We start from the raw sequence: 13,672 nt of genomic DNA on the forward strand, positions 1-13,672 counted from the left end.
TAAACTAAACTAAACTCAAATCAAACTATAACCGGAAGTAATTGAAATTTATTACTGCGGCATGGTTTAATAATGATTTCTATAGAGCAAAAACAGAAAGAGGCACCGAGATGCGGTTTTCTACAATCTATTCAACTTGCCAAAAATAGGTTCCAACTCTTCTGTTAATTCTCTGTGCAAAGTAGAGCATAAAGTAGTATATTGGGATTTATGGGTTTATCTTGATTTTCAGGAAAATTTTCTTCTTTATTTTAACTTTCAATTTTTCTTTTCTATCATTTACCGTTTGAATTTTTAAAATGTGTTAACTAGGAGCTGAGAAATTTAATGTTGCCAAAGTTAATTAAGGGTAGTTGGGGGTTAGTTGGACACTTAAAAATATCAAATTTACCCTAAGTGGGCTAAAATCAACCCTATAAGTTTTAAAGTGACCTCTCTAAGAATAAAATTTATGTCAAGGTTTGAAAAGATGTATGAATTAGAAACACACTGTTATTCTTCGCATAATCCTTTCTGTCTCTTAAAGCTGCTGACGAATGTGTTGAGAAGGAGAGAAAGACAGGTGTATGAGGATGCCTTCTTGGATTAAGCTAGCTGCTATATGTATGGTTATATTAATGTAAATGTCTATCAATGCTAGAATATACAGTATGAAACATTCTGCTATTCCTCAGCCAATTCTTGATGCATTTGGATGAGACGAAAACTATATTAGAACTTATTTAATGAGGATACTTACACAATAAATGAAATTGTTTGCGCTGTCATTATGTTGTATGTGTTAGTTAAGGCACTACGCTAAATAATTGATTAAAATGAAATTGCGCTAGAGCTCCTTTAGTAGATAGTTTAAGTTTATATTTAGGTTGTTGTGATATAGACTGCCAAAAATTCAATCTTATGTATACTTTTCACCTAGAATAATTTGAAGATTAAAATTTATAAAAAAAATATGACTAAATGTATCTGTTCTAGAAATTTGTCATTTAAGTTAGGTAATTGATCTACTCCCTATCCTATACACCTCGCTTTGGGATGGTTCAAGGAATCATTGCTATGGGTGGGTGGTCCTATGCACTCTGGGGTGTTCTTATACCTAGGTACATCCCTATACTTTGGCCCCTAGTTCACGTACCCAGGGGTACAAAACTGTCCTCAAGTGACATCAGTACTCATCCTGTGTACATTCGCTAATTTTGAAAACTACGTCTATATAAGAGACATGAATTAAATAAAAGTCAAATCAATTTAAGTATTTACGTTAACGGCTGATTTGATTTTCCTCCATTCTTGCATTCTTGCTCCTTATCATCTTCATTTATTGTCTGTGTCAAAGACTTTGAATCTGTAGATTTCCCCTTTTTCCAAGCCTCTTCTTCATTCTGTATAATATAATAATATATGACGAATCATCATCATCCTTAGGCTACCATTATAAAGATTAGAAGTTAATGTTCTTATTAAAACTAAGTTTGACAAAGAACAGAGATGTGTGTACTACAAGTTGTGTATAACAACCACACACACACACACAGAAACAATGAAGGAAAGAATATGTGCTGACATGAAGAAAAATAATATTATTAAATTAAATATCATTTAAATTATTAACGCGGAGCACAATAAATAAAAAGCACCACCACTAGTACTACAGTGAGAATGTCACAATATCATCAAGCAAAGATTCAAAATATTTTTTTCATTTTCCAATACATGTGTTTTAAAATTTACAATAGTAAATAAATAAACTACGATTTTTCATACTTACTACTAAGCTTATGAGTTATGTCGGATAGATGGGCGCCAAAATTAGGTAAAAAACAGAATGTGTACAGGAGAAATCATTCCATGTTACGAAAGGTAATTAAAGTATGAGTAATCTGTGATAGTACTGATATCGAAAATCAGTGTGTGCAATCGGGGGGTGGGAAATGTGATAGACTATTTGCTCTTCGCGGAATAATACGTAAGGGTGTAGGAATACACAAATTGAAGTTTGACCGTTTTAAGGTATGGCGGGATCCTGTATCGGGTGCAATATTTCAATTCTGAACTTTATACGTACATACGTAGGAAAGGAAAGCGAAATATTAAAGTTTCTCGAGATACATGGATTAATAACCAAAGGAAGACAATATAGTTCACAAATTTTTGGAAGCAGCTGCGAATCTCTACAAACCCTGAAGGTAAGGAAAGGCATAAATAAGGAAGCAAACCTAATCTAACGTGGCATAACCTAACGTAGCCTGAAGTGGGCTAATGTAATCTTAACAAAATTAACCTTAGTTTCAAAAAAGAACTGAAAATTAACAAGGAAGTAACAATTTTTGGTAATAAATGCTGGCCCCCATCTGTCCGACATATATCGAATATTGTATTAACACTAACTAAAGCCCATTGTATTATAATTAAATTCTGTCACATTCAGAAAATAACAAAACTGAAGTAACGTTCAATGGGACGTTCAGCCAGTAGCGGATCCAGGGGGAACGATCGGGGCGATCGCTCCCCAGAAGAGGATATTTTTTTTAATTTTATAAATAAATAAAACCCACCCCAGAGTTTGGAGCTCTTAAAAGTAGCTCTAAGTAGAAGTATTACAACCTTCCCCCCCAGAAGTCCATCCTGGGTCTGCCTCTGCGTTTAGTGTTCCTACTTTTCCTTAAGAAAATTTCCGTCAACTGACTGAAAATTTTCCCTTTTGTTATCAAATTTTCTGTAGTTAGTGCCCAATTGCTATGATAGAAGTTACGTGATAAAGATTAATTTACTATATTAAAGGAAATGCAAACCACAGTTATTTATTCATTTGCTTTTATTTTTTTTATTTTTTACTTTTTTTCAATTTTTTAAAAGAAAAATACACACAGCCAACAATGGCTGCAAATTGTGCTAGTTTGGACATACACACACACACAAACTATTGTTATTGTATTGGCTTATTTCTGAAGAACAAAGAAAAAATTAAGCATTTATATTCGTAAATCAGTCAAGGCAAAAATTTGCCTGGATTTTCACGCTTTATCAAAAATTTCCTTTTTGCTCAATTTACCTATGAAATTTCCCTAGGGAAATTTCCCTCAAACTAGGAATACTGGCTGCCACTAATAGTTGTTATAGTGATGGAAATAGTATGTTCGAGAAAAGAAATAATAATAATAATAATAATAATAATAATAATAATAATAATAATAATAATAATAATAACTGCAATAAAACATACGTTTTCAGCATTGTATTACGTTGTTTTAAACATTTTTGTCCCTTCTTGCTGTTTATCAGCAAAATCGCACACATAGTGGAGGGTATTGTGTAATCCTGTGTACATTTCTTGTTAGAATTGAACTAACACTTGATTTTTATTCTTTCGGTAATGCTTTGAAATTCTGACACGGTTGCCATTGTTTTCGTCCAATATGGCGGCTATCAAAGATGGCCGCCTTCGCGAATACACAGCGCTGTCTTTAAAAGTCTATATCTCCCAAACTAATTGACCAATCTTTACGCAACAAACACCAAACGACGTAGAATATAATCGTTTTTAAAAAATTGACAATAGTTATTCCTTATCAATGCAATTAATAACGTGAGAAATAATTTTATTTCAAATTTTGTACATTTTATGATGTGTTTTCTTTATATTTAAAAAAAATAATAAGTAAACGGCAAATAATTGAGAACATTTCTGTCTTCTTCTTTGGATATTTCTGCCACATGTAATCCAGATATAGGGAATAGAGAGCGAGCACCATAGACGTGTGTGCTTCTATTCCTCTGTATAAATGTTTTCCCTGAATAATTTGACGTACGGTCGTGGGGCTGTAAATTCCAGCAGCAACCCATCAGTCATCAAGCCCATTGCTTTCAATACAGGATCCTAGAGAACGCAAGCATGCCAAGACAGTGTGGAGTTCACCCAAATGCAGTACGAATTTTCCCCTCATATCCTCGCGGGCCATGAGGTTCTGTGCTTTCTCGTACAAAGGCATATCAAGGGTTACAACACATGGCGAATTGAAGACCATAACTAAATCACAGATGCGTCGTGCATTCATCAGGGCGCTAAATAGTCCTGAATATTCTGTGGGTGGAATTCTTAAAATGGATGCAATAACGGAAACGTTGGTCTTGTTTACTGGTTCGGACAGAAAAGCGTTGTACGATGTCCAAAGAATCATGAACTTCGCAACAGATTTTGGCTCACAACGTTCATTTTCTTCTTGTGAATCACATGTGCTTGAATTTGCTATGCATGCACATGATGACATAATTTACACAATGTCCTTGTCATTGCATATCTATAGTTCGTCACTTGGTTTAGAAATACAATAACATTTGTGAGTCTGTGGCTGAGGAACTGGAGCTGAAAACTGACGAATGCACACATTTGGAGCAAGTTTTTCGTGACTGATCTTACCTTCAGGATTGAAGCGCAACTTCATTCGAATACTGCTTTTGATACATTACGGTGCAAGTTCCGTGTAAAGTGTCTTTTCCTGTGGCTGTATCTTCATTAAAGTCGATGTTATCAATAACAATCAGGCTTCTCTTTAACTGTGAATGGAGGTACATGAACATTATCATACTGTGTCACTTCTGTCTGCATTGCATGGGCAAATCTAACTTCAATGTCCTCTATTTTCTTATAATTAACTCCAATTCCATAATGCTCCAATGCATTTATGAGCTGTTTGCTACTTGTTTTATGATGAATGAGTAGCGAAAGCCCAATGGTTAATGGTGTATCAACTTGTTGTCGGAAATTACTATCGTCATGTTTTGGTTGACGATCAGATCTACAGCTAGCGACAACCAATTGGCATAAGTTGTTCACGGCTTTATTACCTTCTTCAGCTCGTCGTGTTGTCTGAATCTGTAGCAGCAAACGCATGAACCGTTGGAGGATTGGCGGAGAGCTATACCCGTCAAAAGATCCATAAAATTTCCAGAGTTCACTGGCAAGGATTTCGTCACGAATTATTTGTGATGCTTTGAGTACTGCAGTTGCGTCAGCATGAGAAATGTTTCCGAAGTTATGAACGGCCTTTTCAATCGTCTTGGAAGCACAGAGATTCTCAGGAGCGTTAATTTGTGGTGAACGGACAAAGTTCACATTTGGTAACTTCTGTATTTGTGATTTCAGATTACGCTTATAGTTGCCATCAACTATCTTTCCACTTTTCCCAGAGAAAAGATTAAGATAAGTTGTATTGACATCCCGAATATTTATTATAGCATCTTTATCCCGATAAAATGTGCATTGCAAGATATTTAGTAATTCGATGTCAGCCAAAACGTCTGCCAAAGATGTTAACAATTCAGTTTCATGTGGTTCTTATAAAGATTTTCTTCTTTCAATATACACCAAAAATTTTAAGTGGTATTTCATGTCATATGGAATTGCGTCCCCGGGTTCGTTCAACAAGGCGAGAAGGCGGCACTAGAATCCGCCGCACTTATATACTTTGTACGAGTACTAGAAAGTTCCAGAAACTTCCATTGAATTCTAATCGAACGTTCTAAAACCCATTGAATTCTAATGAAAAGTTCTAGAATGTTCGAGACATTCTATAATTTTCAAGAAAGTTCTAATATGTTCTTGAATTTTCGGGTAAGTTCTAGAATGTTCGGGCAAGTTCTAGAAAGTTCTATAATGTGAGAAAAAGTACAAAAAGTTGTACATCGTCTTAATAAAATCCCATGGAAGTCTCTAGAGCCTCCTAAAATTTTACATTGGAGTTTTATGGCTATTTCTGGAACTTTCTAGAAGTTTGCATTAATGGTGATATACTTGAGGTGCGCTAAAACGGGTGTCTGTCAGGATATAGCATGCAACATTTCAAACTTCTTGTCTTGGAGAGTAGATCACAGATTTATGGTTGGTTTTTCTTATAGGTCTCGGTCTCCCTCTACTCATGTGAGAAAATCAAGCAAAAAAGGAAATATTAATTTGTTATAATTTCGTTGTTTCTTAACCAAACTGAATGATATACATGACAATTTAAAGACAATTTATTACTCTTTTAAAACGTACACAACGTTGGTCTCAATTATTTACCATTTACTTATTTTAAAAAAAGTATAAAGAAAACACATCATAAAATGTGCAAAATTTGAAATAAAATTATTTCTCACGTTATTATTTGCATTGATAAATAATAATTCTTGTCAATTTTTAAAAATGTATTATTTTCTACGCCGTTTGATGTTTTTTGCATTCAGATTGGTAAATTAGTTTGGGAGATATGGGTTTTCAAAGGGAGCGCTGTGCATTCGCGAAGGCGACCATCATTGATAGCCGCCATATTGGATTTGGATGAACGAAATAAATAGCAACCGTGTCAGAATTTTAAAGCATCACCGAATAAGTGTTAGTTCAATTTTAACAAGAAATGCACATGAATGTGCAATTTCAGGCATAGCGCACCCCACTAACAACAAAATTTACCGGATTCCTCACCATAGGCGTGCGCACGTGGGGGCAAGTGGGGGCGCACACCTCACCTAATGTTTTGGCATTGAGTTTTCTTTCATTTTTTAAAATAATTTTCTCAGCTAATAAGGATTATATTTCACAAAAACGGACCCTGAAAGACATCTGTAATCATCGCTGTACAAAGTAACACTTTGAACTTTGAAATACTCGACCAAAATTTCCCGATTTAATTATATTTCAGTCTTTCTTCCGTTTGTTTCCTCCCAACAGTATATTATGACACACACACACATACACACACCTAACACACTATCTGTAGGCGCTGACTTTAAAAGGGTGGTGGTGAAGCTTTTCTGTTCCCTCTCTCCAATCTAAATGCAGAGGGGTTTTGCTTTTATAATTTGAATGTAGAATCCATTTTCTTTATCTCCTCTTTTTCAGTGTACGAGACAGAGATTGTTTCCAAAATGCGTAAAGGGAATGCCCTAGGCTTTATCTAACTTCAAGACTATTTGAGAACTTGACATGCAAAACTGTGTCATTATAGGCAGCTTCCGACTGACAGCTTTCAATGGAACGGAGTTTGACAACTACCTGTATTTTTATGCTCCTCAATGTAAAAGACTGCTGCTCCCTGTTGAGAAGAATGCTATATATCTTTAAAACTTTCTGGTCGAAAATAAATTTCACGTTTCAGGATCTTCGCCGCAGATCGAGTGCCCATGTTCAGTATGGGTCACGGACGACTGACTAAAACCATACAGATGTCTGTCTTTTGTTGTCACAGTTTGCCCTAATTCTTGTTTGAACCCGTGACACATTGAAACTAAAAACAAATATACCGTGTTTTCCTGGAATTTCTTAACGCGGCAACACCACTTTTTTTTTCCATTGCTGACTGGGTGGGTGCCTCATTTATCCTACTCATTACCAGTGCAACTGTTCGTGCAGTTTGTATGAGAGAAGAGTATGTAGAACGGAAATGTATATCCGTTTTAAGTGTCAGGTTATAAGTCAAGTGTATACGATTGGAACATGGTAACTATGTCAACGTTTTTTTTTTTTTTTTTCTGAATTGTTTGACAGTGAATTTGTGTGACGATTGAAAATTTCTTAATTGTTAATATGAAAAAAAAAATCTTTGTTCGATTTCTGGCGTAAGAAAGAAGACTAACAAATGCCAAAGAGCAGCAGAAGGTTAATAGAGGTTTTTATAATTTTATAGTACTAAATATTTATTTTGTGAGAATGACTGAGGCGCGGTTTTAACCAACTCTCAAATTTAGAAAGAGATTGGAAAATGTATGTTAGGCGGGGTAACAAATCAATTTGTGAAAAACGCTTTGCTGTGTGTAACCTATGTGTGGGTGGGTGAAGAAGCAGAAAATTTAGGTGGTCGTCCAAGTCCTTCCTTAACACAGACCTAGTATTAAGATGGATATGCAGTATTACAGCACACAGAATTGTGATAGAATGATGAAAACATCGTTCCGAACCGCGATGAAAGGAACGATCCAGCATTCAGCTGGTGGGTCTGATGAGAAATTTATACATTTATACATAGATCCTCCCAGAGCACCAGTGTGTTCGCTGAGATTTATCTTAATAATAATAATAATAATAATAATAATAATAATAATAATAATGAGCCGTTCAAATATTACGTAATCATAATTTTGGCTATTTTAGACACCTCTCCCCCCTTGTAATCAAAAGTAATCAATCATCAGATCCCCTTCCCTAATATTACGTAATCAAAAGATACAAACTATATTTTCAAAATATATTTTTGGGATTAAGTTACACTAAACTGTTCAAAAATGTAGGTATATAATGCAATGTTTAGAAGTTCTCCGATGTTTGATGACTCACAAGCAGAATTGGCGACGGTATGTGCTTGAAATCATAGGGCTGAATAGTACAATTCTTAAATTTAAACTAATTTTTGTGATTATGTAATCAGCTCTTATACCCCTCCCCTTGTAATCAAAAGATCAGATTTCAGACACCCCCTCCCCCTAACTTGATTACGTAATATTTGAATAGACCCTAATAATAATAATAATAATAATAATAATAATAATAATAATAATAATAATAATAATAATAATAATAATAATAATAATAATAATAATAATGTTTGAAATATGTTTATTGGAAGCAAACAGCATTACAGCAACAGGTGACCCTAAGAAAGAAAAAATGTTTTTACAAGCATAGGGCGCATGCAAATAGAATTAACAACATACAACTGATTATAGAAAAATAGATAAAATGGATATGATATTAGTTCAGAAAAATAACAGAAACATGCAGTATCTGTTACAAACTGGAAAATACAAAAATAACAATAGTATAAAAAAGCATAATTAACATGCATGTAGTAAATGTATACCATATAAGATAAGTATACAATGTAAAATTCAAAAATAGATTATCATTAACCATATAGTTGTAACAGTTTTCAAAATATCGAAAGAGAAAAAAAAGTTCAAAAAGACACTATGTAGCTGCTAATACAATATGAAAATAAATATTTCTAAGTTAAACACTTCAGATAAAATACACCGATTCATAAGGCTAGTAATAAAGACAAAAAAAAAAAAAAAATAAGCATAAAAATTCATGACTCAAATAAAAAATCCATGACCAAGTTTAAAAAAAGTGCAGTATACGTAGTAAAGAAGGAACTAAGCATAGAAGAAAAGAAAAGATGATAGGAAAATAAAAGACAAGAGAATAATAAAAAAACTAACAAAACATAAAAAGGTCTTTCAAATGGCACCTTACAAACTTTAAAAAAGACCTTCAGAAATATAAAAAAATAAAAAACAAACATGTATATCAGAATTTAAAAGGTTCTTACAATTCGATTTTAAAAAAATACAATATATATATAAAACAAATCCATACAGTATTTAGAAAAATGCCAAACAAAATTAAGAGAATCAGTTGCAAGCCTAAAACTACTAATACATTTCATAGTTTATTTAAAAATTTTAAAAATAATTCACGCACCTTCTTGAAATTTCTATGAAACAAATCAAGAACCGGATAAAAGTTATTAGTTGTTTCTATACTTTTATATATAGAAGACCTAATTAGATATTTACTAAAAATGAAAAAAAAATCAAGTCAAAGAGCTTACGCCTCTAAGACAGAAGGGTAAGATTAAGATCCACCCTTATGTCTGACAAGCTCCTTTCTGCCTCTCCTTTTTCTTTAAACTTCCATTTTAACCAGGCTAGGAATGAATTTTGAACTGATTCAATTGAAGAACTAAAATATTTTGCTTCACTATTCAAATTTACCGTACAATATTCAAGATGAGACCTAACATTGCACATATAGAGAATTTTGCAGGTGTTAATATTAGTAAAATTTCGACATAACCATTTGGTCGTTGTTAAATTCCACCAAGCTTTGGCTATAACAACCTAAAGATTCTTCTGAAAAAGCAATTTTTCATCTAATATTACTCCTAAATCTCTAACATGCTTAACAAATTGGATATGTTGATTTCCTATCCTATATTTGTAGATGGAAGGGTTAACTTTCCTCGAAAATGTTATTCCTTGCGTTTTGTTAAAGTTCAGGGGTTGTGAATTCTCTTCGGAACATAATAATAATAATAATAATAATAATAATAATAATAATAATAATAATAATAATAATAATAATAATAATAATAATAATGCACATTTCTAGCAAGTTGCTATATTTCAGCCTCTGTTTCATCCAGCTGGGAACTTTCTTCCCATTACCAATCTTTTCCTTGGATTGCACTGACATTTACTCCTAATGAACCAAAAAGAAAAAAAAAAAAAGAAATATTGACTTTATCTGATAATTTCCAATTTGTTAATGAAAATTTCAGGAATCATTCTTTGTAACTGTGTAACTAAAAATACTTGTTTAGAAAGAAACATAGTTTCAGATTATGGAGTAATTAACAAAACCCGGGAAAATGCATTTTTTATGACATCAAGAATCGTCTTGTGGAAAGTAACATGAAAATCGGGAATGGTAAAGTTAAGTGATTGATTCGTTTGTCTTGGAATACGCCTTTGCTTTTTACCCACATGTGAAGATGTTATACACATGTGAATATATATGTCTTATAGACTCGTTTTCGCGGGCAACGACCTCGCATTTCATGTTTCATTCGTTGCTCCCATACCCCTGGCAAATACTAGCCTCGGGAATTTTTGATAGTTCATTACTGGGTAATGTGTGATCGAATGCAACTCCACATTCATTGTCAGTCTCTCTCTGAGAGTCACCCTATGGTAGCATTAGTGTATGTTTGGATACTGAACTAATATTATATGTTTGAGGAGCTCAAAGGTAAATTATGCAACCGTATGTCTGTCTATTTAATTGAATTTTAGAAATAATATCAACTAAAAGGTTGTAAATAATATTCATCAATTTTATTAAGTAATAAATGACGGTGAGTGGAAAAAGGAGGTTATTCCAAAAATAATGATATATATATGAAATTCTTGTATACAATTGAATACTTTAAATTTTAAAAAAATCTATGTGCCAAAAATTAAAAATAGAGAAAACTCATCTCGAAAATGATAGGCCGGTCTCGTCTCGTCTCGAAGAATATTGCAAGACAAAACTCTTGATAAAATAATGAGAAAAGCTTACTATATGCTGATCGAGACTCGAACAAGCCTTATAAGATACTACAATCTCGCATTTCCAATTCCAGCCTTTGTTTCATCCAGCTGGATAGTCTTGCCACGAGACGAGACGAGATTTTGGAGTTGTCTCGTCTCGAAAATAATAGACCGGTCTTGTCTTGAAACCCCTTCTCGTCTCGTAACAGCACTAGTTGCCGTACAGTTGGCCACCACTATGAGATGAAGTTTTATTTCAAATATTGGTTTGTTGTTTGGCGTAATAATATATAAAAGCTAGATGCAGAGAATAATCGTGCTATTAACGATGATGTCTTAGGAAAGAATGTGGTTCGCTCTAGTGCACTTACAAATTGCGGGGAAGTGAAACTTAACACCTGTGATTTTCTGCGTGTGTGAACCAGAAATAAGGAAGGTCGTAAAACAGAATCTGCATCATGTTCATTTCCAGATGATCCTGCAACCTCCATCCCAAAGACAACTTTGGAACGAAAGCAACGCATTACTGAGGGTCCATTTCAACCTGTTTAGAAGAATTTTTCCAGGAATTCATCAAGCAGAAGCTTTCAAGCAAATTGGTACAGTGAATTTCCATTTTTGGAATATGGCATTAAAGAAAACAGTGCCTTTCGATTTCATTGCCGATTTTTTGCGATGGAGAATGGGGCTAGTAAAGCATGTAATAGCCGCTGCGTTTGTTTCCCAAGGATTCAAAAATTGGAAAAACGCTAGCTTCAAAATTCACCAATTATCAACTTGTCACCAGCCTAGTGTAAAAGCATACGAAAACTTCTGTGAAAATCCACCAATCGATGAGCTGTTAGACAAACAGATGGAAAAAGAGCTATCAGCACGTGAACAAAACCGTCAAAGAAATAGAGAATTTATGGAAAGATTGATAGAAATAGTCCGGTTGTTAGCAAAAGGGATACGACCGTTTCGAGGACATAATGAAAAACATGAAAGTTAAGAAAAAGGGTGTTTTTTGGAAATCTTCAATCTATTGTTAAAATTCGATTCTGTTCTCAAAGCATACTTTGAAAGGGTTTCCCGAAACGCTACACATACAAGCAACCGAACACAAAACGACATAGCGTCACTGCATAACGTGATGAAAAACTGTATTGCAGCTGAAATAGCGGGGAAGAAAGTGTCGATTATGACCGATGAAACAAGCGATTGTGGACACCATGAACAGTTGGCTGTAGTCATTCGTTATTTTTGTGACTTCGAGAATCGTCCTGTGGAGTATTTTATCACTCTCAAACGACTTTCATCAATGGATGCAAGTGCTCTATCGGAGGTGATTCATGAAATGAACATTGACTGGGAATCTGTTATTGCCGTTTGTTTCGATGGGGCATCAGCAATGTCAGGTGTTGTCAATGGCGTACAAACCCTGTTTAAACAGAAGAATGAAAATATATATTACGTACATTGCTACGGGCATTTGCCTCAATCTTGTGTTAGTGGACGTATGTACGTCACATGATCTAAACAGTGTCATATTTGATTTCTTGGAATAATCCAATACATATATACTTTTATTGAAAACAGCTCAACTAGGGCATGCAATTTTCGAAAGAATTTTAAAAGAAGCAGGGCAGAAGCTTCTTTCTTTAAAGTCCTTATCAACAATAAGATAGGCGTCCCATTGTGACGCTGTGGCTGCTGTAAAGTCATCATTCAAATATTTGGTGGAAGCTATTGAAGAAGTCGCCTCAACTACAAAAGTAGCTGAAGTGAGGGCGAAAGCAAACGGGCTGCTTTCACAAATGAAAACATTTCAGTTTATTATTTGTTTAGAGATGTTACCTCACATATTAGGTCAAATCGCTATAGTTGGCAGGTCGTTGCAATCATCAGAGATTGACCTACTTTCCGCAATGTACAATGTACAAAACCTTAAGGTCACCTTACAGAACTTACGAGACGACGATGCGTGCTTCAAAAGCGTATTCTCAAGCGCCACTGAAATGTGTGTTTACTTTGATGTAGACACCCCACCAGTAAAAAGAAGAAAAATGTCTCTTCGACTGGATGATGCGTGGGAAAATCAAGTGCAGTTCAAGTCCAAAGAGGAGGAATTCAAAGTGCAAACGTTGTATTCACTCCTTGATTCCCTCGTCAGTAATATAAATGAACGTTTTAGTCAGGAAACCATGAAACTGGTGAATGTAGTGGGCAGGCTTTTGGCTTTCAAACCGGATCTAAAAGTTATTTCAGAAGATCTAAAAGTGATTTCGTCTTAATTCAATGTGTTCGCAATTGGGCTACAAGCGGGAGTTCGTCTTCTAAAGATTTCTGCGAATGAAAATCGACTTTCGTGGGAATAGTTAAAGTGGATGAGTGATACTAAACCAATGGTAACATATATGAACTTTCGTAAAGGGCTCAAAATGTTGTATGCTATTCCGGTGACAAGTTGTTCTTTTAAAAGAGCGTTCGCAAAAGTGACACACGTGAAATCTAAATTGCGATCAACAACATCGGATGTGCGTTTAAATCATCTGATGTTACCTTATGTTGAACAAAAGCTTGCCGCACAGGTGCCTGGCAGTGACATAGTGGAAGTGTTTAACTC

General features: G+C 34.4%; 1 protein-coding gene across 1 annotated transcript in view; it reads right to left on the reverse strand.

The window, feature by feature from the left end:
- The window catches only part of LOC145682095 (heat shock 70 kDa protein 4L-like), a 196,853-nt gene that overhangs the window by 56,121 nt on the left and 127,060 nt on the right, over positions 1–13,672 (reverse strand). The window contains exon 9 of the mRNA XM_081753689.1: positions 1,261–1,382. Within this exon, the coding sequence (XP_081609815.1) occupies positions 1,261–1,382 (122 nt within the window). The remainder of the gene's footprint in view (positions 1–1,260; positions 1,383–13,672) is intronic.

This window comes from Thermobia domestica, chromosome 3 (genome assembly GCF_964235325.1).
Source record: "Thermobia domestica chromosome 3, izTheDome1.hap1.1, whole genome shotgun sequence".
Taxonomy (NCBI): Eukaryota; Metazoa; Arthropoda; class Insecta; order Zygentoma; family Lepismatidae; genus Thermobia; species Thermobia domestica.